The sequence below is a fragment of the Lissotriton helveticus genome, chromosome 1_1 (assembly GCF_964261635.1).
Source record: "Lissotriton helveticus chromosome 1_1, aLisHel1.1, whole genome shotgun sequence".
NCBI classification, from domain to species: Eukaryota; Metazoa; Chordata; class Amphibia; order Caudata; family Salamandridae; genus Lissotriton; species Lissotriton helveticus.
The window spans coordinates 31,028,994-31,054,335 of record NC_136057.1 but is presented as its reverse complement, the minus strand read 5'-3'; the positions used below and the strand labels follow the sequence as shown (position 1 = coordinate 31,054,335).

General features: G+C 45.2%; 2 protein-coding genes across 2 annotated transcripts in view; one reads left to right on the top strand and one right to left on the bottom strand.

Moving 5' to 3' along the window:
• Positions 1-23,693, bottom strand: part of PRPF19 (pre-mRNA processing factor 19) — a 59,434-nt gene extending 35,741 nt beyond the window's left edge. The window contains exons 1-8 of the mRNA XM_078677001.1: positions 23,438-23,693; positions 8,506-8,655; positions 8,260-8,336; positions 8,034-8,175; positions 6,288-6,361; positions 6,085-6,147; positions 4,301-4,342; positions 4,113-4,187 (exon numbers count right to left, since the gene is read on the bottom strand). Of these exons, the coding sequence (XP_078533127.1) occupies positions 4,113-4,187; positions 4,301-4,342; positions 6,085-6,147; positions 6,288-6,361; positions 8,034-8,175; positions 8,260-8,336; positions 8,506-8,655; positions 23,438-23,456 (642 nt within the window). The 5' untranslated portion in view covers positions 23,457-23,693. The remainder of the gene's footprint in view (positions 1-4,112; positions 4,188-4,300; positions 4,343-6,084; positions 6,148-6,287; positions 6,362-8,033; positions 8,176-8,259; positions 8,337-8,505; positions 8,656-23,437) is intronic.
• A 355-nt stretch (positions 23,694-24,048) lies between these two features.
• TMEM109 (transmembrane protein 109) overlaps positions 24,049-25,342 on the top strand; it is a 139,100-nt gene continuing 137,806 nt past the window's right edge. The window contains exon 1 of the mRNA XM_078676698.1: positions 24,049-24,303. The gene's annotated coding sequence lies outside the window, so the exon portion shown is untranslated. The remainder of the gene's footprint in view (positions 24,304-25,342) is intronic.

The following is a 25,342-nucleotide window of genomic DNA, read 5'->3' as shown; positions in this document are numbered from 1 at the left end:
AGCATGAGAGCTCAAAACAACTTTGTCTTTATGAACCTATACAAAAGGTCCCTCAACTGGCCCAGTGTGGACTAAATTCAAAGATAGGAACTGCAGCGAGCAGGAATGGAGAGGCTCATAGGTGCTCCTGTGAGTCTGGGACTCTTGCTACAAACAGTTAAAGAAATCATCACTAAATTTCCTTTGCAACATAACATGCCAACATAGTGGCTTCTGGTTTCTCTTAAAACTTGCATGCATGTTTGAATTAGTTGCTAATACCAACATCCCAAGTCCAATATTTGAGGAGTCAAAACTAAAGATTGAGACATCTGAGTTTGGGATGGAGTAGCATCTCTTGATTGTGACTGAGGTGGTTTTGGTAGAGGTGTAGTTTGATGAGCGGGTGAACAGATCTCTACGGGTCAGTAAGATTCGGTATGGCCACATTGGGGCAATAAGAATTAGTTTAACAGGTTCGAGGTGCAGTTTCCAAACTACAAATTGAATATCTGATAACAGAGGAAAGAATGCAAACAGATATCATTCACTAGTTGATGCATGCATGCAAGGTTTTTGCATGTGTGGCAAACAGATCTAGAGTTGGCATCCCAGACATTGAAAGTACTGTTTGAATGCCCTAGAGTTGATCTCTCAAGCATGTGATGTTCATGTTTTCTCCCAAAGAGATGGGCAAAAGCATTGTCTAGCCCAGAAGATGTTCTGTCGGCAGTTGCTTAGACAGTGTAAAGGCCCAATGCCAAATTGTTTGTAATGTCTATGAGAGTTGCAGATAGTGCAGGCCCATTGTTATTCTACAGAGTAGAGTTTAGTTATATTTCCTCTTTAAATTAAGACTAAATTGTTATTTGAAAAGCACAAAAAAATACATGCACCACCTTACACTACAGCACATTGATGTGGAGTTGCTTTTGCGCAGACATTGGCTCTGTATAATAAGAGGGCCCATGTGTATACCCAAATATGTCACAGATGTGTCCATATGGGCTCCACAAACACTAAAGCCCCACCCCCCACCACTTCCTAGCTGCTTGTGACCACTGTGTCTGAAGTAGACGCGTGTGTGATCCTGGGTTCAGGACTACCACCATACATGACGCTGTCATTCTTAATAGTTTCATTACCATCTGCTGAATGGAAATCCCAGCACTTTACACTGCTGAGATAGGCTTTCTGTAAGTAAACAAGGCCGGGCTTGGACAAGGAGATATATTTTTCTGCAGGGATTGTGAAGCCCTACAGGTGGAGAAGGAGCGTACCTTGCTGAGCATAACTAGGACTATGTACCAGCCAATACAGGGAAATTAATTTGCCCCTTAAGGGCGCTGCCAGCCACTACTGCTAGACATTTTGTGGCAAGTAGTGGCTGTTCCAAACATAAGGACTTGGAACTGAAATGTTCCATTAACAACAAACGCAAGGTACTGTTGATGCATTGGGAATCTTGGGATGCAATAATATACATCTTTTGGTTCAACTATGCCACGTAATCTCCCCGTTAGAAGTGGGGTGACATCTTGTATTATAACGATCTTGAAAAGATTTGATGTAGCAGTTCACTGCTTACAAATCCAATATGTACGTAGTCTCTTGTCCTTTAAGTACCTTGAGGACACCCCTCATTTCTGTTGACTCCCAGGCACTACTTCGATGGCCCCTTTTTTTGGAAGCACTGTGCAACTTTTTGAATGATGGATACCAAAATGCTGTCAAAGGATAAACAACTGGAAGAAACGTGGGATCGACACAATCAATTCATAAAGTACAGCCTTTCTGCACTCAAACCATATATGGTATTGCTCATGTCCATATTGAGTTTTGAAAGATAAAATTGCATTTTAACTGTCAACTAGATGAAATAGTATGCTTACTGTGATACGATTGTGGTTATCTAATCAGACAGCGATTCATTATTGGCACTTTATTTGTCATTAGAGGTGTGTGACTGGGCTCAGCCCAACCTAATGCAAGATGTATTTACCCTAATATATATAGCAGGTTTCAACACGTGTTTTTATTCACAGTAGTCATATTCTAATGGATACGATTGAGCACTTTATATTTGCACATTTTTGCACACAAAACCGATGGTTAAAGACGTGTGATATTTTCTTAGGTCAGGCTGGAAGACGGGGGTGACCAACGAAGTAGGGATGTATCCCATGATTGTCTTCAGTTGTATAAATATGAACAGTCGGTAACGCAGCAATTACATTACACCAATAGGTTGACCAGTTTTTGACAGTTGTAGACACAAGGCAAAATTACTCTTCATTCAGTGTCCATAGCGGTGAGAGTTGCACCACAGAAGATTAAATGCATCTATATGTTGGTTTTAGTACATCGTATTCTTCGTCAAGGATTTAACCTTGCATGTGAATTTGTAATGCTTAGGCATCATCAATTATCAATGTTTAATCGAGGCATTGTTAAAGTAGCTGGATTTATCCATGTATTTTCATAGCCTCTAAGTGAAATGATGTTTAATTTAAACTAAACCAACTACGGCCATAAATTAAGGGACTTTACTATAACTCTCATCCACATTATGTCTCCACTCCATCTAGATGTAAAGGAGATGTGAGCAGATTTATTTATTTTTTTATTTTGAAAGTTTTATATAGCGCGAACAAGATCTTTGCAGATATCAGAGCGCTTTACAAACGAAGGTTATAGCATGTGAGTACATAACAATTGGGGTGGGGAAGGTACATGTGGGAGCATAGTCCGACTCAGCAGCATAGTCAGATCAGACAGATACATCAATTATGATACAAGTACAAATAAGTAATAGCGTAAACAATCAGGAAGGTCAATAATACGAGTCATACAAAAATGCAAAAGATCAGTGGAACTGAATGGTACATTGACTGTAAATATCATACCCAGTAATAATTCAGGTGTATTTAGCCATGAGGATAGCTTTTACTTCTTTCTTAAAGAGTATGGTAGAGGAGATGAGCCTGGTTTCGGGGGGGAGTGAGTTCCAGATCCTGGGTGCCATTCCTGAGAAGGAGCGTTTATAGGTTTTTTCCTTGCGAAATATTTGGGGCTTTAGCAAGAGATTGTTTGTGCCTCTAGTGTTCCTGGAGCCTCCAGAAATCGTCAGCTTCTGAGCGAGGTATCCAGGTGAGCTCAGGTGGACAGGCTTGTGCGTCATGCAGGCGATTTTCAGATGTATTCTGGCTTCAAAAGGCAGCCAGTTCAGGGATTTCAGATCAGGGGAGATGTGTGAATGTTTTTTTGATCCAGTGATGAGTCTCGCTGCGGCGTTTAGAGAAGCTCTTATGGGTGCCGTAGTAGTGAGGGGGAGACCGCAGAGGGCGATGCTGCCGTAGTCTATTCGAGGGATGATTAGTGCTTGTACCGCAGTATGGAAATCTTTGGCTGGGAGGAAGGGTTTGAGTTTCCTTAAGGTATTGATCTGGTAGTTCGCACCCTTAGTTGCTTTGTTGATGTGTTCCTGCATGTTGAGGTTGGTGTCGAGTGTTATGACTAAAGATTTTGCTGAGTCCACGATGGTAGGATGAACATTGAGTGCCGTTAGGTGTTTAAGCCAAATTTGAGCGGTAGTGATTTTCGCGGGAAGTGAGATCAGAAGGAACTCTGTTTTAAGGGCATTGAGTTTGAGATGATTAGCGGCCAGCCATGATTGGGTGCTTCTGATCGTTGAATTCAAGAGCATAATGTCTTTGGGTGATTGTAGTTTGAGATAAAGTTGGGTGTCATCGGCGTACATGTGGAAGTGAACATTGGATGCTTGTAGCAAGGTGGTGAGCTGCTCCATAACTAGGTTAAACAAAGTAGGGGATAGGGAGGATCCTTGTGGGACGCCTAGCGATACAGGTATTGGCGAAGACATCAGGTTGTTACTCTTGAATTGTGAGATGTGGCCACCATTCGGAATACTAGGACCACAAAACTACTCTATGTCAGAGGATGAAACCATAACCATCCAAGCGCCAGAAACCTTAGTTTGGCCGTAAAATTAGAGGACTGCGCCACCTTCTGTGAGCACAAACAATAACACAATAACCTGACCATACCAAACAAAGCTGTGACTCACCCGGATCAAGGAGTACAACACACGGACACCCCTGCCAAGTACTTACCACATGGGACGACACCTGGTGATACTTGCTGAGCTCCTCCGGCTTCACCAGGTCCTCTGGAACAGTCTTTCCCCTCTAGTCGGGACAAAATAAAGAGCAGGTGTAAGCGCACTCCTCTTGCCACATGACCCCGATACCTTTGACGTTACTTGACTCTCACCCCAGTATGCTAAATTTCAACCACCTACCTTCTTTCTCTCTGTAGTGAGCACCGTTGCTTTGTCTTGAAGCTGAAATGTGAAAAGAACAGTCAGAAGCACAGAAACGACCAGCAGTTGATGCATCGGTGTTAGCCATGTTACACACAGCTAGCAAGGATTTAAGTAGGTTTGTATCCTGCACACTGCTCTGTTGTAGCAGGGATCCGTTTGTCACTGTGCTCACTGGTATAGCAAATTATTTACTTTTACTATATGCATGGCATCACAGAGCTCTCATTTCGCAGCACATTAGGAAATGGATTACAACAGTCCAAATTGACTTACAACCCTCATAAGCACAACTATCAAAAAGGCTGTCTGGGTTCAATGCTGTTACTAAAGGTTCCGAAGCAATCTCAGTAGCAAGCTATTAATTCAATGAGTGCGCTCAGAAGCTGCATATTAACTAGGATTTACAACTCTAGTTCCCATCACTTATTCAGTTTTTGCTGTTGTTCTCCTGCGTTCGGTTTTACTGTACTTGTTACTTTAACTGTGGTACACAATGCTGGCCTCCAAGGACTCTCGCGACCTGCCACATGCTCTAATGCTGTAATCATATATCCTGCACCCCCGAGATGCACTCCGCAAGCTCTCCCTCCTGCTATGGTGCAGAAGTGCCAACTGTTTTACTGTAGACACTGCACCATCGATGGTGAATGCCACTGGCACCTGCACGTTCTGCCCTAGTGCAGCACTGATCGCTCTTCTGCTGCACTCATTGCTTCACCTAGGTGAGCATGGAGGGAGCTCTCATAGTTGATCTACAGCACAAAGAGACCCGTGAATTCCCTAACCAATCTCCTGCACTGGCACAGCTGCAAACTTCATTAAAGTGCTACTCTAGCCAGGTGTGCAGCCTTAGAATGAGTCAGCAGTCAACGCCTCTGCCAGATTGCTACTCAGTCTGCCCAAATACCATTCCACTTCACAGGCCATCAGGCAGCTACACTGGCTCCCAGTGAAGAGTAGAATTGACTTCAAAGCGCTGTGCTTAGTGCACAAAGCACTGGCGGGAGGGGGGGCCTCCGATCTCCAACATCTATTTTCAAGGTACACGCCAACCCGTCCGCTGAGGTCTGCCTCTCGCGGGCTGGTTTTGGTGTCTAAGATTAACAGACAACGTTGTGGAGGGAAAAGCTTCTCACATCTGGCCTCGAAGCTTTGGAATGCATTACCTCAACAGGTAAGGCAAATCCCCAATCATTTGCGGTTCAGGAAGGAAATTAAAACATGGCTCTTCACTAGATAGGAGAGTGGCAAGTACTTCAGCATGTTACCCTACACAGCGCCAAGACGCCTCGGCATTAGTGCGCTTTACAAATACCAGCACTCACTCACTCAAATCTGATGCCACTGTAAGGCTGATGCTAACCGTGTAGAGCTGACACATCTGAGGGAGCTAAAGATTGCTATGAAACAATGAGCGGCACATGGATAAGCAGATAAAAGGTACAAACTGCAACATGCAGGTAGCCAAAGTGATTTGGCCAATATCACAAATATTTTAGGGAAGGAACTGATCACATTACTCAGAACTCACACATTTATATCTATGGGGCGTAACTTCTATTTACAGATACTACCATATGCCATTTTGCCTGCCAGATCAGTGCTAGAGAATGCCAGTGATGTGCAGAGTTCACCAATATTTAGTTTGGCAAACTTAAGGGAGGATTCGTACCCAGGGCTAGTACGGGTAAAGCAGTGAACTGTAGTTTGCACTCCTCCTGCACGCAATGCCCTACATGAACTTGGAAGTTGCGTTTTACCTTTTGGACGATTTCTGGAGTCATTCCCACCAACTCTCCCAGGTCCATGGGTTCGCCAGCTCCCTGCAGAGAGACACAAGAGAGATAAAAGAATAACTCAGAGACACATCTACAATCGAGTGAGGCGTAATGGGATGAAGCAAAAGGAATATGAGACGGAGGGCAGAGGAGCCATCAACATGTACTTGTCTCTCCATACTTACAGCAGCAGCAGGCTGTGCAGCCGGTGCCGCCTGCGGGATGATGAGGCCAGCCTGGGGCTTCAGAGTAGCCAAAGCTGCGATGAGAAAGGTAAGATACACAAGTTAACGACATGAGCAGCACAGAGAACAAACCTCAGACAATGCCACACAAGAGCTACAGAGGTTTGATGGTAGAGGAGAAGCTGCATCGTGAGGCCTTCACTTTACAAGTCTCCATTCTGGTGTCTTCACCGGAGCATGCCCTACCCGAGTGGTCCTCCACTGCACCCACAGAAAGGTTTCAACTCCAAGATGCAAGACTGACCGCCTCCAATTCAGCGATGCGGCTCAAGCTGCATTGATAGGGCAAAATATGCCGCAGAGATGGGTACCACGTACAGACTGGGCTGTTTCTATTAAAGAAACGGAGAATACAAATAGGCCCATCTCAGCTGGAGTGCTGCACAACCAGGATACACAATGTGACTGGCACTAAGCATCCACAGGTACAAAAAAGGGTACTCTTAAGTGTGCTCTCAGCCCGTCAGGTACCAGGGAAGGTCCTTTAAATTCTTGTGGCAGAAACTCAGACGTGGGCTTTAAATGTCATAAAAAGGGATGCACCAAGGATGACATGAGGTGGTCTGATAAGAGTCTCTAAACCCCAGAAACAACATGGTAAGATGGCTAGATACTGAAGTAACAACTAGAATTTGGTGGTTCTTCGAGGAAACACTAGTGGGAACCACAAGAACCACTCTGGATATGTATAGAACCACGTTTCCTTTCTAACAATAACCCATTGTTATATCTCCCTTTCTGCGACAAACAAATAATCTATCATGAAAATCTACATACACGTAGCTGACAGGGAGGGTTATTCTTGTCTGCCTATATTATCCCCTTCAAAGGTAATACTCAAACATCTACCAGAAACTCCATAGTGAGAAAAAAACAACTTAAATATGGGTTTGAGGGGAAGGGGTCATCTCAGTTCTGGTATAGGTTTTGGTTTTATTAATGCCAAATAATGAAAATAAAACCGGGCATGGCTGCAAGATGAATATTCACTTTGTATGCAGAGAATCACACCCACAAGCGTTGGAGAATAGTATGGAAATACTATTCCTATACAATGTCCAGGGACAAAGACGTTTGCCTTTACTTTAGCACTTAAACTGAATGATCACATTTATCAAGGATGTGCCCATTTTTTTTTTGAGAAAGAATGAAACATTTTGAGGAAGACCTTAAACATCTCTTATTTGTAACAACGTATGTACTCTCTACTGCAGCGATCTCTGAAGCCAAGCATTTGTTATGCACGCAGTCCTTGTTCTGTGCCGAACACACACACTGGCACAATGAGATTTCACTGGACTTCAGAGAACACTGAAGTTTGCAACCCATACCTTCTCCAGCTGCTACCCTTCTACCCAAAACCTTCTCCATCAGCTGTACCTCATACCGTCTCCATCAGCTATACTTCTACCCTCATACCTTCTCCAGTCGCTGCCCCTCTACCCCCAAACCTTCTCCATCAGCTGTACCTCATACCGTCTCCATCAGCTATACCCCTACCCTCATACCTTCTCCAGTCGCTGCCCCTCTACCCCCAAACCTTCTCCATCAGCTGTACCTCATACCGTCTCCATCAGCTATACCTCTACCCTCATACCTTCTCCAGTCGCTGCCCCTCTACCCCCAAACCTTCTCCATCAGCTGTACCTCATACCGTCTCCATCAGCTATACCTCTACCCTCTTACCTTCTCGAGCAGCTGTCACTTCCTTGGTAAGACGAGCAATAACTCTGCAAGCGGCATCATGCTGGTACAAGGCGTGAGACAGCTCCTGACGGGTGGTCTGCAGCTGCTGCCGAAGGGTGAAGCTGTGCAGCATCACAGCATCCTACAGAAAGGAATATCGGTCAAATGTACTCGCAGTCGTCTACATCTGCACACAACACAACACTCCCCCACAGCACACACCTACCCATTCGTCCTGCAAAGCCTTCAAGATTGCCGGAATGCTAGTGGAGGATGGAGGCTTCGGTCGGATTGGATGAGCAACTGAATGCCAGGGAAGGGAGAAAAAAGAAGAACATGAAGAAAATGAGAGAACAAGTTAGGAGAGGTATGGAAAACATAATTTTATTTCAATGTATAGCTTGGTCCGATTGCCCGTCTCTCCTCCAATCAACGCCCCACCTTCAACTGTGAACCAACTACCAATTCTCACCCTTCAAATCTATGAGTTGCTCTTCGGAAAGTGGCTGGTTATTCACCGGGTCGGTCCCATTCTCTGCAATGTATTTCTCAATCAGCCGCCGCTCGAAGACATGATTGGAAACAGGAGAGACACAGGGGTGATCTGGGATCTCATTGGAAACTGCAGGAAAAAGAAACAAGTGATCAAAATGAGTAAGGGGTAAATATGCAGCAGCCAATAGAAACAGTGTATTCTGGCCTTAGCCTATCATAGCATCTGACTTCAAGTTAATCCTTCTATTCAAGTCAACCATTTCTTCTATCAGAGACTAAATGGGCAAGATCACCTTTACTGAAAAGAAAACATGCCACCGAGTAAATACTCTCTCTTCTAAGAGATGGAGGCCAGGAAGAATAACTTGTCCTGAAAAACCCATAAGAAAGGTGAAGGTCCCACAGCAAATCTTTATTCCTTACGATAGAAGGCATCCAAAACAAATGTGTATTGTACAGGAAATGGGAGGCATTCAACTCATCCAGTTGTCGCACAGGAAATGGAACAGTCAAGACAAACATTATCCAACAAGGGAAGAAAGCACTTCTAAGTACCTTTTTAAAATAGATGAGCACTAAAACTATTATTCATTCTACAACAAGAGACTGTGCTCAAAACTAAACCCTTTCCCGCGCAAGACATGAGCGACAAGCTTCCTGCCAAGAGGGAGCGCCAAGGAGCTGTGAATAGACTCTTCCAGACACCCCCATTACATTGTTGCAGCCCTGTTATTGCGGTCTTACTACAAACAGCTTCAGCTGTCTGTCCAAAGATAGTATTGTATACCACACATAGCCAATCCTTGCTCAAAATTGGGTGGTTTTCGTGTCAATATCAGTTGCCTTGCTTTTATTTGTGGCTTACCTCCCTTGGGGTGTTTGACCGTCCATAGGGGTCACAGTTTTGCCAGGAAAGGAAGCAGGGAGATGGGGCAAAAAATCTCTGGTTTGGAAGACTCGAGAGATGGTTTTTTGAGCAGTGGAATCACCATTGTATATTTCCACTCCACCGGAGAGCCAGTTTGATTTTAACCGCATGGGGAGCATAGCTTTTCCACGGAGCTACTCTCAATCTTGAAGGCACCAACTGGGAGGGGACCAGGATTCCTCATAGAGTAGAGGCCCTGATTATCAGTTTCAGGAAAAGACGCATATAGCGAGGAGATTTTATCCACAAAGAAGTTGACGATCTCATTACAGCTGCTCATATTAGGTGCCCTCACCGCTTTATAATATTCCTTTAGTGCAAGCAGGTAGGTCTCTTTGCTTCAGAACAATAGTTCTTCCGCCAGTTTCGTTCTAGGCGCTTACATCGTTTTTTTCTTTGTGTGTAGTCCTCCATGAACCAACCTGCTGATGGTCTGGAATGAGAGAAATTTTGTGTTTTACACGGTGCTTTCATATCTAATGCTTCCTCTAACCACACCGAGACTTGCAGGTTAGCGTCCTGCAGGCAGTTTTCTAGGCAAGTAGGGTAACTGCTTAGGGCAGCTAGAAAAGCTTCCTGCCTAATCTTCGACCAATTTTGAGTTTTGATGGATTGGGCCGTTGATGGTTTTGGTGGCATTTTGCCCATTGCTTACTATTGTTTTTGTGGTTAAAACTCAGTTGTTTGCATTCTATTTGCTGGCTTTGTTTGAATTTTTGTTTGTTTTGAATTAGGCTGTCCAACCTGAGTTAGTCCATCCTGAGAAGCAAACCCAGTTTTCTATATTCTTCCAAGTGTTCACTTTCAAGCCTTACTATATTGTTCTTATTGTGTTACATTTGCTGTGCATTTAAAGAAAGAGGTCAACAGTCAGACTCTATTCTAGTTACAATCTTGCTGTTAAAGGAATGGCTTTTTTCTAGAACACAAAAAATGTAAATAAACATTGCTGATAATTCACAATATATCAGAATTGGGAAAGTATAAATAAAGCAAATTTTTCCGAATATTTCAACATGCCCCAACAATCAACTCTGCCCAAGTCTACCCCACTCGACTCTGCCCCAATTTAGCCCAATGTACTCCCCTCCAATTTAGGCCAATCGCCCTAATGTACCCCCCTTCAATCTAGCCCAATATATCACCCCCACCTCACCAACTTTTAGCCATTCTGAACAGCAGCCACACTGAAGTACCACATCGCTAAAACACATTGGCAAAGCCAATAGCTCTCGCAAAGACTAGACCTATTGGCTTTACCAATGCTGGATTATCTGTTACTTCAACGTGTCTCCTGAGCATCTGTGCACCTTTCAGAATGTCATGCAGGTTTGCAGTTTGTGATAGGGCTTTTTTTTTTTTTTTAAACAGATTGTGTGTGTGCTGGCGCTTTGATTTGTAATGGGTAAAATTAACTGTGCAATGCACTTTGTTTATTAGAGGTATTTGTTTTGGTTGCAATGACCGCATTTAATAGATATTAACAGTGGGCAAAACGGTTCAATAACGTGGCAAGGCTTTGGAAACCTTTGATGAGGCGCCCCCTCCTTTATTTTGTGATTTTGTTTCATTAAAAAAGCCAGTGTAAAAATGGCTAGTGGTGCACTATACAATAAGTAACTAAATGAGTACAGCACAGACATACAAAATAGAATGGTCAACAAAATATCAACAAGTGTTCGCTGCTGCTGAGCGGGAAGAGTTCACCTTTGGGTTGTTAAACATGGATGAAATATTGATGACATTTTTTGTATTTTTAATACTTGCTGGTTTCAGAGGGGATCGCTGCTAACTACATTTTCTATACTTTGATGGTGTCCGCCTGTTAGAATGGTTCCGCCATTTTTGTTGACACTATCTAGCCTTTGCGGTGACGAGAGAATAAATGCACACGACGACATAACCATGCAGCGAGTGCGCCAAAGGCTAGCCTGCTTGTGCCGCAATGCGCTGTGCACCAGGACCCCTGGTCCTTTTCCCACCCAGGCGGATACGAGGGATGAGCTGCTATCAATCTGCAATATGGGTAAGCAATGCAGCTGTGTTCCCCTTGATTGGAATTTGAACATTAACCACTTTTGCTGCCCGGAATGTAAACATGTCCTCAACCCCAATTACAGTGAGATCTCTGGTATTAAAGATACCATCAGATCAAATACTTCAAGGACCAGGCCACCAGGTCCCTGTAAAGCACAAATATGAATTTGCAGACTTTATGCAAGATCATAATCCGGACTTTGTATTTCTATCGGAAACCTGGAATAATGCGTCAGATTCTGATAGAAAAGTAGCTGTTCCGGTAGGATACGATTTGCTCACTGTAGATAGAGATGGTTGGTTAGGGGGGAGCAATTATTTATTGTAATCACATCAAAGCTGTGTTCACCCCCAACTCATTTAGAGGGAGAAGCTCCGTTTACTTTACAATTTAGCAACAGGATTGCATTCACAGGGGCTTCAACATATATATCATCTGCCGGCCCTAGAGACAGATTTGCAAGGTCCATTTAGACTTTTGTGGAGTCCTGCATGAACTCAACAAGTTTTACTCTGTTAGATTAATTAAATGTTCACCTCGACCTCGAGTAAAACAATGAAACCGATCCTTTGGTTGATTGCCTTAACTGCTCTGCCCTACGGTAGATTGTAACTGAACCCAAGTGTAAGGCTAATCATAACCTAGACGGAATTTTCACCAACACAGAAATTAGTTTCGATAAAGCGCTTCCATTAATTTGGAGGGATCATAGTGCCGTATTTTTAAGATAGCTGTCCCAGAGGAAGATTCACTTTCTGAAAATCTCAGCCAGTATATCAAAATACGTCCCTGGCGAGAAATTAATAAAACTGAGTTGGAGCTTGCTCTACACAGTCATAGCCCACTACTAGACACTGATGATAACATTGCCGCCGCCTCCAGATTCTCTAACTGGATTGCCCCCGCAATTACTCAGTTTACCCCCGTAAAAACAAGAGTATGTTACAGTAGAAGTCTGACTGCCCTGCGGTATTCAACGGAACTAAGAGAACTGAAAATAAAATGCAGGGCGCAAGAACAAAGATGGAGGAAAAACTATAGTATAGAAGAGAATAATAAATACAAACTAGTGATTGCAGAATACAAACCTGCGATTGCTTCGAAAACCAAATATTTTTATGTGAAAATTGGTCTGGTTAAAAACTCCACTAGGGAACTTTACAAAACAGTCACCGCTCTTTCCAAATTTGACTATATTGAACATGCGACTCCTGACCAAGTATTTTGTAATAAAATAGCGGAGTTTTTTCAAACAAATGTAAATACTGTTTATGAGGAATTCTTGGCCAACCAGAAGGCTAAACACACGTTTGACTCGGCCTCTCCTCCTTTTGCTAAACCAGATGATAATCCTAACACATTGAATGGATTGGATAGTTTTCCTCCATTAACGGAGGAAAGAGTTACGAGACTGCTAGAAACCATCAAACCAGGTTCTCCCACAGATCCATGCCAGACTTTTGTATTGCAAATGGTTCCAGATACAATTGCTGCCCATCCTGTGTTACTCTTAAATAACGTGCTTAGCTCAGGGCAATTTCCAGGAGCATGGAAAAAGCATTAGTGCAACCTATTTTTAAAAAGCCTTTCCAAGACCCTGCTGAGGTCAAGAATTATCGGTCTATATCTTGTTTGCCGCTCACCACAAAGATATTGGAAAAGACAATAAATTAAGACCTGGTGGTGTTTTGGGAGACCAATGATCTTTTGGATCTATCTCAACCCTGTTTCAGGCCACAGTACTGCACAGAATTTGCTGTTTCGGTTATTGCGGAGGAGGATATCTGCATGCAGGTGGACAAGGGAAGGAGGGCTGCTCTAACCCTACTGTATCTCTCAGCCGCCTTTGATACGGTTAATCATTATGTGTTAGTCAACCGCTGGAAGACAGTGGGAATAAAAGGTGCAGCCCTAACCCTACTCTCTTCTTTTCTATCACACAGAGAGTAAACTGATGTTCGGAGGGCACACCTCCAATCTGTTTTCTCTTCCTCATGGGGTGTCTCAAGGATAGTCATTATCCCCAACATTATTTATCATCAATGGTTAGACTTATTCAATCTCATGGTTTTGTTGCCATATCCTAGGCTGATGATATGCACAGTCGTGTCAATTACATCTGATGTAAAAAATGTGGCCAGACAACTTAAAAACTGTCTAGCGCACATCACTAGCTGGATGCATGAGAAGTATTTAAAGTTAGACACTGAGAAGATGGAGGCGATACTTTTCTGAATCGATGTATTTTTCCAGAACAAGTCCTGGTGGCCTGCTGATTCTGGTCCTTGCCCAGCGCCAGTCTGTAAAGTGAAAAATCCCTGGTCATGTTTGACAACCAGCTCCGTTTCTCTGAACAAATCAACATTACATCCTCGCGCTTTTATCTTTTGAAGATACAAAAAAGAGGTTCCATTCATTCCATTTGATATGTAAAAAACGGAAATAGTTGGTTTTATTTTGTCCAAGATAGACTATTGCAATGCCCTCCATCTAGGAATAGACAAATGTCTTAAACCAAAGCTTCAGTCTCTGCAGAACGCAGCAACTGATCTGCTATTAAAATTCCCAAAATTCAACTCCATATCAAGCAGCATCAGAGACCTCCATCGGTAGCCCGGTCAAGACAGGGTTAAATTCAAGGCATTGTGCACAAAGCACTGCAAGGACCGGACCCAGGGCTTCCAGAAAATCTTTGCTTGGTATGTTTCTCAACGTATTCTAAGATCTTACAATGCTCGTTGATGGTAATCCCTAGGGTGAGGATGGCCAAGTAGGGTGGCAAAAGTCTCTCCTACTTGGCGGGTAAACTATGGAATTCCTTACCTTTCACCCGCAGGTCTCAATCGAACAGGTTCTGTTTTAGAAAATCACTGAAGACCTGGATCTTTCACAAAGGGCTAAGACTTTTTATTTCCCTGATCAGCCACAGTATTGTTTAGCACTTAGACATGTGCGCTCTTTAGAAATACCTTACTTACGTAAAATGTAACAACCCTGAACAGTGATCTAGAGCCGAATCATGCTTTAGAAATATCACACACGTACATAATAGACAATGAGTTTGCAAATTTCAGCTGCCGTCTGAAACACAGCAGAGAGAAGACAAAGGAGAACTCATGGGAAAAGAATTACAAACTGTAAATGTTTTTTCTCCAATTTGGCTGCCAGATGCAATGTTCAGAAAAACCACACAACATAATTTAAAGTAACACAAACTAAGTAATAACCGTTTCAAAGCGATAGGGATTATAGGTAACCATATCAAATCTTCTAGCACTCGCAATTAAAGGCACCCCTCAAAGGCAACAATGTACTTTTAAGAAGGCTAGCCACAGCATCCAGAAGGGACAGAGTAAGAGCGTGAACTACAGATTAAAAGCTCTTTAAGCAAGAAAAATAGGAATGAATCACAATGTGGTAGTGGATACAGGGCGGCTTAAGACTTTCCTGGCTGTATGCGTCATAAATCTGAATTAAAAGAAGAATCCCATATATTTTGCAGGGTCAACAAAGGTAAGTATAACAGCATATTTGGGTGAGGCGAGCAGCCATGCTCAGGCTACAGAACTCGCCTTATCCATGGTAATCAACACTCTATGTTAGCACTATTGGATTTTACACACAGCTTTCACCCAAACCTCAATGAATGAGCGCTGCTGTACAGTTGATCAACAACAGTCCTGGACAAAATTTGCAAATGTTGTACAGTACTGATGAATGGAAACCCTGCAGCTGACACCAGGCATCTCCCCTTCAAGGGATCAACTTACAGTTTAGAATGCTGTGAGGTCGCATTAAACATGGGGTATTCCCAAACAACACGGATATGGGAAGGGGTTTTGGAAATTGCAAAAGAGGGGTTCGTCAGCCGGAGGGGAAATTATGCACAGTTCAGCAAGAGATAGGGCAGGCCAGGAAGTTCTTGTTCTGAAGATATACGAAAATGTCATGGATAAAATGAGTACTTTCATAAGTGGGAAGTCAAGTGCCAGCAGATGTGTGGCCGCCAATACGAGAATCTGACAACCACAGTTATCTCCCCTTAAAGAGATGACACAGCCAAAAATGTTTCTGAGTTCCAAGAGTTGAAGCCTCCCAAATAAATCCCCTCTTCAAAAAGAGACAACGTGGAGAAAAAAATCCCTCTCCTGAAAGATACAAAGCAATCAATAAAATACTATTACATGAGAACCCTGCCAGGAAATAAAACCTAGACAAGAAGCTTAACTTTCTTAGCTACATGGTTGAAGAAGAAAATGCCATGCACCACCAAGGTGCATCAATCTAACAGTTCTTGCAAGAAATTTTCAAATCAAACCACCAATCGCTGGAGAAAATTAAGCGAAACACTATATTCTGAAATTATATGCGACCATACCGGTTTATTAAAAAATTCTAGTAAGGATATCTTAAGCACAAGAAGTCGAGTGCTGTCCTGGCAACCAGTCCACCCACAGAGGTGCAAGTGTGGTGCCACCAAACCAGCTTCTGCGAAAGGTAGTACAGTACTGTTCAACAAATCTTTCTACTAGCGAAAGCATAACGCTGTCATTCCAAGATGTTTACAAACAGGACACCGGGCCAGCCTATTGTCACACAAGCAGGATGATAGGAGCACAACCAGGGCTACTTAGATTATGAAAGCTGGATGGCCAAATTATGTGGCAGTAATGAGAAATCATGCAGCAAGATACAGCAAATTATGTGGCGTAACAGCACATTTTGTAGCAGTATTATTTCGATATATTGTCACAAATGAAGAATGGCTGCATTTTTTAAAATTAATTTTCAACTCCATTTGAGCTAGAAACATTTTTGTTGAAAGCTGTGCATTATATAGCAGATGATGGATTATGGGGCAAGTGATGTAAATGTACAATCACGGGGAAAGAAAGTGCACCAGCAGCACTGCAAAATTAAATTGACTTTTGTCATCTTCCATTCACCCAGAGAACAGAGATGAGCATGGGAAAGATGGGTTTTCCCACAGGAGACTGAAGTGTTTTTATCCCCCTTTGTTTATACAGTGCTAGAAACCTGAAATCTTCCCTTGAAACGAGTGCATTTGTTTAGTACACACAATTCAACCAGGAGTTTGGCTAGGCAGGTTTAATGGGGCCTAGATAACTGTGCCCCTAAGGTAATGAAGGCAGTAGCAGTCGCCCGCGCTGAAGGGGCAGTGGGGCATCAGGTAGGGCATATTGCATTCTTTACTCTCCGGGTGCACTGGGGAGGACGCAGGCTGCAGTCTTTCAGAGAAAGAGTTGGAGCTCTGTCCTCTGGGAGGGGGCACAGTGAAGAACAAATGGTCTCTTCTCCTGAGGCCTCAGTGAGTAACAGGTGGAGCTATGCCAACGGTTGTCACAGAGAGTAAGAGGTGGGGGCTTGGTAAGAGATGGGGTCCTGTGCACTGGTGGGGGGGTCACAGTGAGTAAAAGGTGGCCCTCTGCCCCCTGGAGGATCACGGTGTGTAAGAGGTGGGGGGGGGGGTCACAGAGAGTAACAGGTGGGGTTGTGGCCACTGGGGGGTGGGGGGTGTCACAGGGCGTAAAAAGTGGGGTTCTGCCCCCTGGGATGGTCCCTATGGCGAAAAAATCTCCACAACCATCTCCCCTACCTTTAAAGGGGAACTCACAATTTCCATCTTCAGAACAGGAAACCTTCTCATACAGGCCACTGACCCACACCTCACCACTTTTGATTGCCACTTCCCAACATTACTCTCCTCATTAACTCAACAGAACCAGCAAACCCAATCTCCCCTATCCCCCTCCACCCTGACAATAAACCTTGAACCGATCCAATCGCCCTCCCCTGACGACCCACTCTACATGGACATCCACCATCACTCATTACAATCTCACTACCCCTATCATCACACTTCGCCGTCAAACACCCACTACAATGGCAACAACCGATCCCTCCAGGGCCATCAAACTCATAGTTAATAAACACTGCAATGCTGATCTCGAGCTAAGCAGATCGGTCTCAAACTGCAGTCTTTCTGCTACTGATCTCGCTATAGGCACTCCCCCTGTGACTTCAGGAGACCTGACTCTACCCTCGCAAACTATCCCCAACTCCACTACTGACCCCAGTCCACCTGCCCAAACCATCAGGATATCCAACGTCACCGAGAATCCCTTGGACACTGAACTCCCTCAAACCACTGCACACTCTTCTTCCTCGGTCCCACGACCACATGCCCAAACCTTTACCACTTCTAATCCCACTGTCAATCCCCTGGACACTGACTTCCTCCTAACCATGTCTCACTCTCCTCCCTTGGTCCTAAGACCCACAACACCTCATCCTAACCTCATGACGGGAAGCATCAATGACCCGACTCCTCATGTCCATTCTATCCCCACTCCTAATCCCAATGATACCATTCAATCCCATAACCCAGCACTCTATCCTTCCACAGACCATAGTCATACACTGCTCCAGCCGAAGGCAAGATGCCTTTTTATTTCACTTACTCAGCAACTGACCCGAATGGAGCAGAAAATAGACTCCCTAGCTGCCAATATCCTACACCTACAACAAGACCTTCCCAACCGGATTGAACCACCTTGCTCACACACTCCAGGTAGCTACGCACCTTGCCCCCACACAGCCTCTTCCATGGCCCCACTTTGCACCCCATGGCCTGCCATTCCTAAGAGACGTCAGGCACATCGACCTAGATGAGCTCTACGCCCCTTTTCAGTACGAGAAGCAGACTAGATCAACGACGCTTCCCTCGCAATAAGCCAGAACACTGCTATCACAATCCCAGTTATAGTGGGCACAAATAGAATCCCTAGACCTGTCCTCACGCCTAGACCCCCTGCTCAATACACTTCTATACATACAGCACATACCAACATTGAGGCTCCCCGATCTCTATCTTGCATGCTCCTCAACTGTAGATCAGCAGTGCAACGCCACAGACATTGCCGAAGTTATACTCGCCGAAGAAATAGACATCGCATTCCTCACAGAATCCTGGCTCAATACACTCTTTCCCCATTCTAGACCTTCTCACCCCTCCAGGCTACAACATCATCAGACACGACCGACCGACCGATCGAAACAGATGGCGGTCTAGCTTTCATACACAAAGAAGGAATACAGCTTACTCCATTAAAAGCTACAGAATACCAGACTCTTGAGTACCTAGGTGTTGAACCTAGAAAGGCACCACGCTCATCAAATTTCACACCATCTACCATCCTCCGGGTGAGCGTACCCCTTGAAAAACTAATCGACCTAATAACACGTTGCTCCCCAACAGGCACGGAAGATGTGTTCCTGGGTGACTTCAATATCCACTGGAACAACCCAGAAGACACCACAGCCCAGACCCTCTCCAGCCTGCTTGAAGTTACCAACCTCAAACAACTCTGCAATGAACCAACACATATCAAAGGAGCAACTCTGGATGCGATCACCACCAAAAATTAGCTGGTCTCTCAAATAAATTTCTCTTATTGACTGGCCTGACCACCACCTCATACTGTTTAATATTGACTCACATATCAGATACCAACCAATATGATCTGACAAACCTAAGCACTGGACCACGAACATCAAGGAAGTCCCTATAACTGAACTTGAATCCAGGATTCATGCCAATCTACTACTCCAGCCTTCCACTATGACAGAATGACCTCACAGCCCACTTCAATTCAACAAGACAATAACGGAGGTGTTAGATCAAGTAGCACCTCAAAAACTCAAACATGTAAGATCTATCAAATCTAAATCTTGGTTCCACATGGATCTTAATAACGAGAGATGACAACTCAGAAATTCGAAAAGGACGTGGAGACTAAACCCTTCGACTCTACACCTAGCACAGCTTAGATCGGCCCGGTTGGCATATAAAAAACATTTTTAGAGAAAAGCCCACTTTCTTCCGAAGCCAACTAGACCAGGCGAAGAATAGACCTACAGAACTCTTCAACATTGTTAAAAGTCAAACAAACTGCACATCACCACACGAAATAAAAGGAACCAAGGATCACCTTGACCAAACAGAACAAAAACATACCACGGACAACCAGGTTCGCCTCCAACTGAAAAATTATGCTAATTGGTCAAACTTCGAACTCATGTCGGAAAACGAAGTCTTTAATATAATTGCAAGTTTAAAGCCTACTTCCCACACTATGGACCCCCGCCCATCCACACCAATAAAAAAAAAAAACTCAACCACATTGGCCTTTTCTGGACAAAAATCATCAACTCCCCGCTCACATCAGGCTGTGTCCCAGACTCCCTTCAATCAATCATTTGTAAAGCGCACTACATACCCGCGAGGGTCTCAAGGCGCTGGGGGGATGGGGGGCGCTACTGATCGAACAGCCAGGTCTTGAGTATCCTCCTGAAGGTCAGCAGGTCTTGGGTCGGTCGTAGGCTCAGTGGGAGGGTGTTCCATGTCTTGGCGGCGAGGTGGGAGAAGGATCTCCCACCGGTGGTTGTTCTTCAAATGCGCGGGACCGTGGCGAGTGAGATGTCAGCGGAGCGTAGCTGGCGGTTGGGGATGTAGAAGGAGAGCCGCCTGTTGAGGTAGGCTGGGCTAGTCTTGTGGAGTGTCTTGGGTGCGTGGGTGAGGAGCTTGAAGGATATCCTCTTGTTGACGGGGAGCCAGTGCAGGTTTCGCATGTGGGGGGTGACGTGGCTGTGGCGTGGTACGTCGAGAATAAGTTGTGCCGAGACATTTTCGATGTGTTGTAGTCGTTTCATGAGCTTGGTCGGGGCTCCCGCATAGAGGGCGTTTCCGTAGTCGAGTCTGCTGCTGACGAGGGCCTGGGTGACTGTCTTTCTTGTATCTGTCGGGATCCATCTGTAGATCTTGCGGAGCATGCGGAGGGTGTTCAAGCAGGAGGAGGAGACGGCGTTGACTTGCTTGGTCATTGAGAGCGTTGAGTCGAGGATGATTCCCAGGTTGCGTGCGTGGTCGGTGGGTGTCCGGATTGCCCCCAGGGAGTCGTCACAGGCTGAAGGGTTGGAGCAGAGGTCAAAATCAAACCCATACTCAAGAAACCACGGGCCGACCCTAACGAACTCAACAACCTCAGACCTATCTCCACCCTCCCGTTCCTAGCTAATACATTGGAGAAGTGCGTTCAACAACTGAACAAACATATTGATGACTTCAACCTCCTCAACACCTTTCAATCGGGATTCAGGAAAGGTTGTAGCACTGAAACAGCGATGCTCAATATTTCAGACGATATTCAGAGTCTTAGACAAAAGTGAAGCCGGTCTCCTCATCCTTATTGACTTGTCAGCGGCGTTCGACGCAATAAATCCTCCAGCTTTACTTGAGACTTTAAAGAGGCGCTCTGGCATTAATGGCATAGTACTAAAATGGTTCACTTCTTTCCTTCAGAACCGTTCGCAACAAATTAAAATCAACTCCTGTCTCTCTTTGCCAACACGAGTCACTCTTGAGGTCCCGCAAGGCTCGATCCTCTCACCATCCCTCTTCAATCTCTTCATGGAACCCCTTACAATTATTCTGAAACAAGCCGGAGTTAAATACCTCATATATGCAGATGACACACAAATCTACTACAAAATCAAATCACCCAGTGATATCCGACACCTCAATGTCACTCTAACCACGATCAAAACTTGGTTTAACACAAACCATTTAAAGCTGAACCCGGACAAAACTGATTTAATACAGTTCACTCGAAAAGTAACCACAGACCAATCCAAGACTAGCTCAAGTATCTTGATGCCCTAAACTGCTCCCTCGTCCTATCCAACTTGGTAAAGTCACTAGGCATTAACCTAGATAAAACCTTGTCAATAAAGGACCACATCAAACACTCTGCAAATGGTGCGCTTTACTCACTAAAACACCTCAAGAAAATTAAACCGTTCATTCCCCAGGATGATCTCAAGACAATAGTACAATCCCTAGTCCTTTCTAAACTGGACTATAGGGTCGCCATCTTAACAGGGACACCAAAAGCTCACCTAGCCCCACTAAGGTCAGTCCTTAACATGGCAGCTCGACTCATAACTGGTGTAAAAAGATTTGAACACCACACCAACCCTCAAAGCCCTCAACTGGAAAGGTAGATGTATTTACAAATTGGCCTACAACACACACAAGGTCCTTCATGCACATTTCCCCAACTACCTAAACAGCAAACTGGTAAAAGCAGGAAAATCCAGAACTCTTGAGAAGCACCAACTCACATCTTCTCACCCATCCAAAATTGAAAAGGAAAACGACTCAATTCCGATCCTTTTCTGGTACCGTACCCAGGATGTGGAATGCACTCCCTATAGACCTCGGATGCAAACCCTCCTTCAAAAGGGATCTGAAACTCCTTCTCCACAACAAATACTTTACCGACCAGGTCAGTTAACCTAGACTTCAATAACCTAGTGGACTCCCCTCTCCTCACTTGACCATCAAGGGTGAGTGGTTATCTGACTGTTTCAACCACCTGCATTTTCTCACCTTAACTGTATGCCTAAGTATTATGTTTTGCTTATATCTTTATGCATCCTTATGTCCTGCGATGTAATGCAATTTTTCTTTCCTTCATGTATGTAAAGCGATCTGATACACACGGGTCAAGCTAGCGCTATCTACCATTCCTATGTGATTTTAGAGTTTATCTGTTTGCATCTCTTCCTTGAGTGACTTTACAACTTGTACATTTGCAATTTTCCCCTCCTTTCACTCCACTTGTATATTTGCTATTTTTTTCCTGTTTATATCTCTTATGTAACTCATGTAATCCAAAGTCCTTATGTAACGCAACTGGTTCTTCTGTAAAGCATTCGACACCTTCGGGTAATGTTCACGCTATATAAAATTGCATTAAATAAAATAAACTGTAGGTGGTGGGGGGCTCACAGTGAGTGACAGATGGAGTTCAGGCCACCTGGGGGGAGGGGAGGCAGGGGCTTTACCCCAGGGGCACGGTAAGAGATGGGGCCCTGCACACTAGGGGCGGTCACAGTGAGTAACAGGCGACGCTCTGACTCCTGGGGGATCACAGTGTGTAAGAGGTTTGGGGGAGGGGGTCACAAGGAGTAACAAGTGGGGTCCTGCCCCCCCCGTGAGAATCAGGGTGATTAACAGTGACCTGCCCCCCGGGGGGGCTACAGTGAGTAAGAGGTGGGGCCCTGGGGGGGTCAAAGTGAGTAAAGAGGCGGGGCCCTGCCCCCTTGGTGGGCGGTCACAGTGAGTAAATGGTGGGGCCCTGGGGGGTGGGGGGGTCACAGTGAGTAAGAGATGGGGGTCACAGTGAGTGAGAGGTGGGGGTCAAAGTGAGAGGTGGGGGTCACAGTGAGTGAGAGGTGGGGGTCACAGTGAGTGAGAGGTGGGGGTCACAGTGAGTAAGAGGTGGGGGTCACAGTGAGTAAGAGGTGGAGCCCTGGGGGGGTCACAGTGAGTAAGAGGTGGGGGTCACAGTGAGTAAGAGGTGGGGGTCACAGTGAGTAAGAGGTGGGGGTCACAGTGAGTAAGAGGTGGAGCCCTGGGGGGGTCACAGTGAGTAAGAGGTGGGGGGCACAGTGAGTAAGAGGTGGGGCCCTGCCCCCGGGGGGGTCACAGGGAAGTGGGGGGTCACAGTGAGTAAAAGGTGGAGCCCTGGGGGGGTCACAGTGAGTAAGGGGTGGAGCCCTGGGGGGTCACAGTGAGTAAGAGGTGGGGGTCACAGTGAGTAAGAGGTGGGGGCACACTGAATAAGAGGTGGGTCCTGCCCCCTGGATGGGGGCACAGTGAGTAAGAGATGGGGGGGGCACAGTAAGAGGTGGGCCCTGCCCCCTGGGGGGGTGTGATACCCCCACCCCACGGGTATAGGTGCATTCCTTCCTCCAGGACTCCTCCACCTGTGCCCAGGTGGGGGGTGGACAGACTGCCCCCCCCCCGGTGTGTAGTCTTTCTTCCAGCTCTATGGCGGCGGGTCACGTGGTACTCACTGGAGCAGGTCAGAGACATGGCTCCTCAGGGGGGGGCTCTCTCTCAGCGGGGGCCCCGCGCTGCCTCGGCTCCCCGGGCCTGCTCTGCACGCTCCTCGCGCTCGGCCGCTGCCTGCTCCCCCCTCCTCCGGGGCGCCCCTAATCCTGCTGTCGGTAGACTGGGGGTTCGGCTCGCGGGCAGGGTCCCCTCGCTCGCGCAAACCACGATCTCTGCGTCTGCGCATGCGTCTACGCGTCCCGCGCGCGTTCTGACGACGTCACAAGGAGGAGGAGTCGGTGTGACGTACGATACAGGGGGAGCCGGCATCCATGTTGAGTCGGGCGCCGCGGACGCAGGAAGCGCTCGTCAGCCTTGTGGCGGCCATGATGGCTTGGGGACGCTGCACGCCTCCATCACCGCTCAGCCGTCGGCGTGGTGAGCAGGCCCAGCCGGGCAGATTCGACTTGTTTTTTAGGTCTCACGTGCAGCAGCGCATGCGCTGGGTGCACGCTTGCTTGTGAGAGCTATTGTGTACAACAAGGGGCTTTCAGCCCGCCCACTGCTTAACATTCGGTGGCTTCATGGTCACTCTTATTTCCTGACTCCTCATTGGTCAGCGCGTGCTGGCTTCACTTCCTCTTCTTTTGGCTGGAGCAGCATCTGTTTCGGTCGTTTTGTGCATTTCTCGATTTCGTAACTTCAAAAAAGTGTATTTTAACTTCCGTTTTAGGATTATCAGTAGTTAATTTAAATGAGTTTTATCCATCAGAACCGTTGTGGTGTAAATAACCCAGGTTCTGGGGAACACAGCATTTGGCGGAGTGCAGTCCTGCCAAGTATCACGGATCAGGACAAAAAGAAGGGGTTTTCGTCCAGAAGACACCAGGTATGGACGTATGACTACAGTTATCAAAAAGAGGAAACAACCTGGCAATCAATTTTTGAACCACTATTTTTTTCAAAAGCTAAGAGTAATCAGTTCTTAAGCTTTAAGTGTCTCAATCGCATCTTTTTTTTTATCATGTTTGACACATTTGTATAACCATTTGTCACATGTCAGAGTTAAACACTCAAATCTAAACATCTTTGTTAAATATAAAGTGCTTCAAAACAAAAACGTGTTAATACAATACTGGACATTCATGAATAATACACAAAATTAGTACAACTTATGCAACAATTACATTAGCAAAATCTTAGTATAAATACAGCGCAGTTCCAAAAGGCCCTACAATTTGGCAAGATTAAGTGAACTGCCGCTACATGGGATAAGTACTACTCTGTGGGGTACATTCGCTTCTGGGAGACCTCTCCAGAGATCCAAAGTTTTTTTTATGAATACCCTTTGTGGCAAAAAGAGAATGAAAGTTGCAGACGCGTTTCCAATCCCAAATCACAATTTAAGGGATTTTCATCAGGGCTAAAAGCACGGGGTGACCTGGGCTTGACACAATGCACCTTTTATGCTTCTCACAAGGGGCAAAATTAACGTTTCTGGGATGTCTATGTGTGCAGTTGGAAACCGGAATATTAAGCCTTCAAGTTTGACGAGGTTCAACATTTATAATGTGTCCTTAATTGAATTTGGCCACAAAAGTGCGTCAATGGCGCTTCGACCGCTATATTATTGCACAATCATCTTCAGGACTCGCAGTTTATTTTAGCGTTATGTATCTGTATAAACACATTTAGACCAATCATTCATTATGGTCGCCCACAGGAATTCTAAAAAATATATAGCCCAGGCGTGTTTAGAACAGGACACACTGTGTCATGGATACTTAGTGGAGTCGTGTCAGTGGTGTCACAATTCCACCATACTGGTCGCCCATTAAATCGGCCACTCCATTAGGATACACACGGAGATAGTGCAAAGGATAAATTCCACCCGCTATAACATCATTTATGTTTGTGTTGTTCCTTTA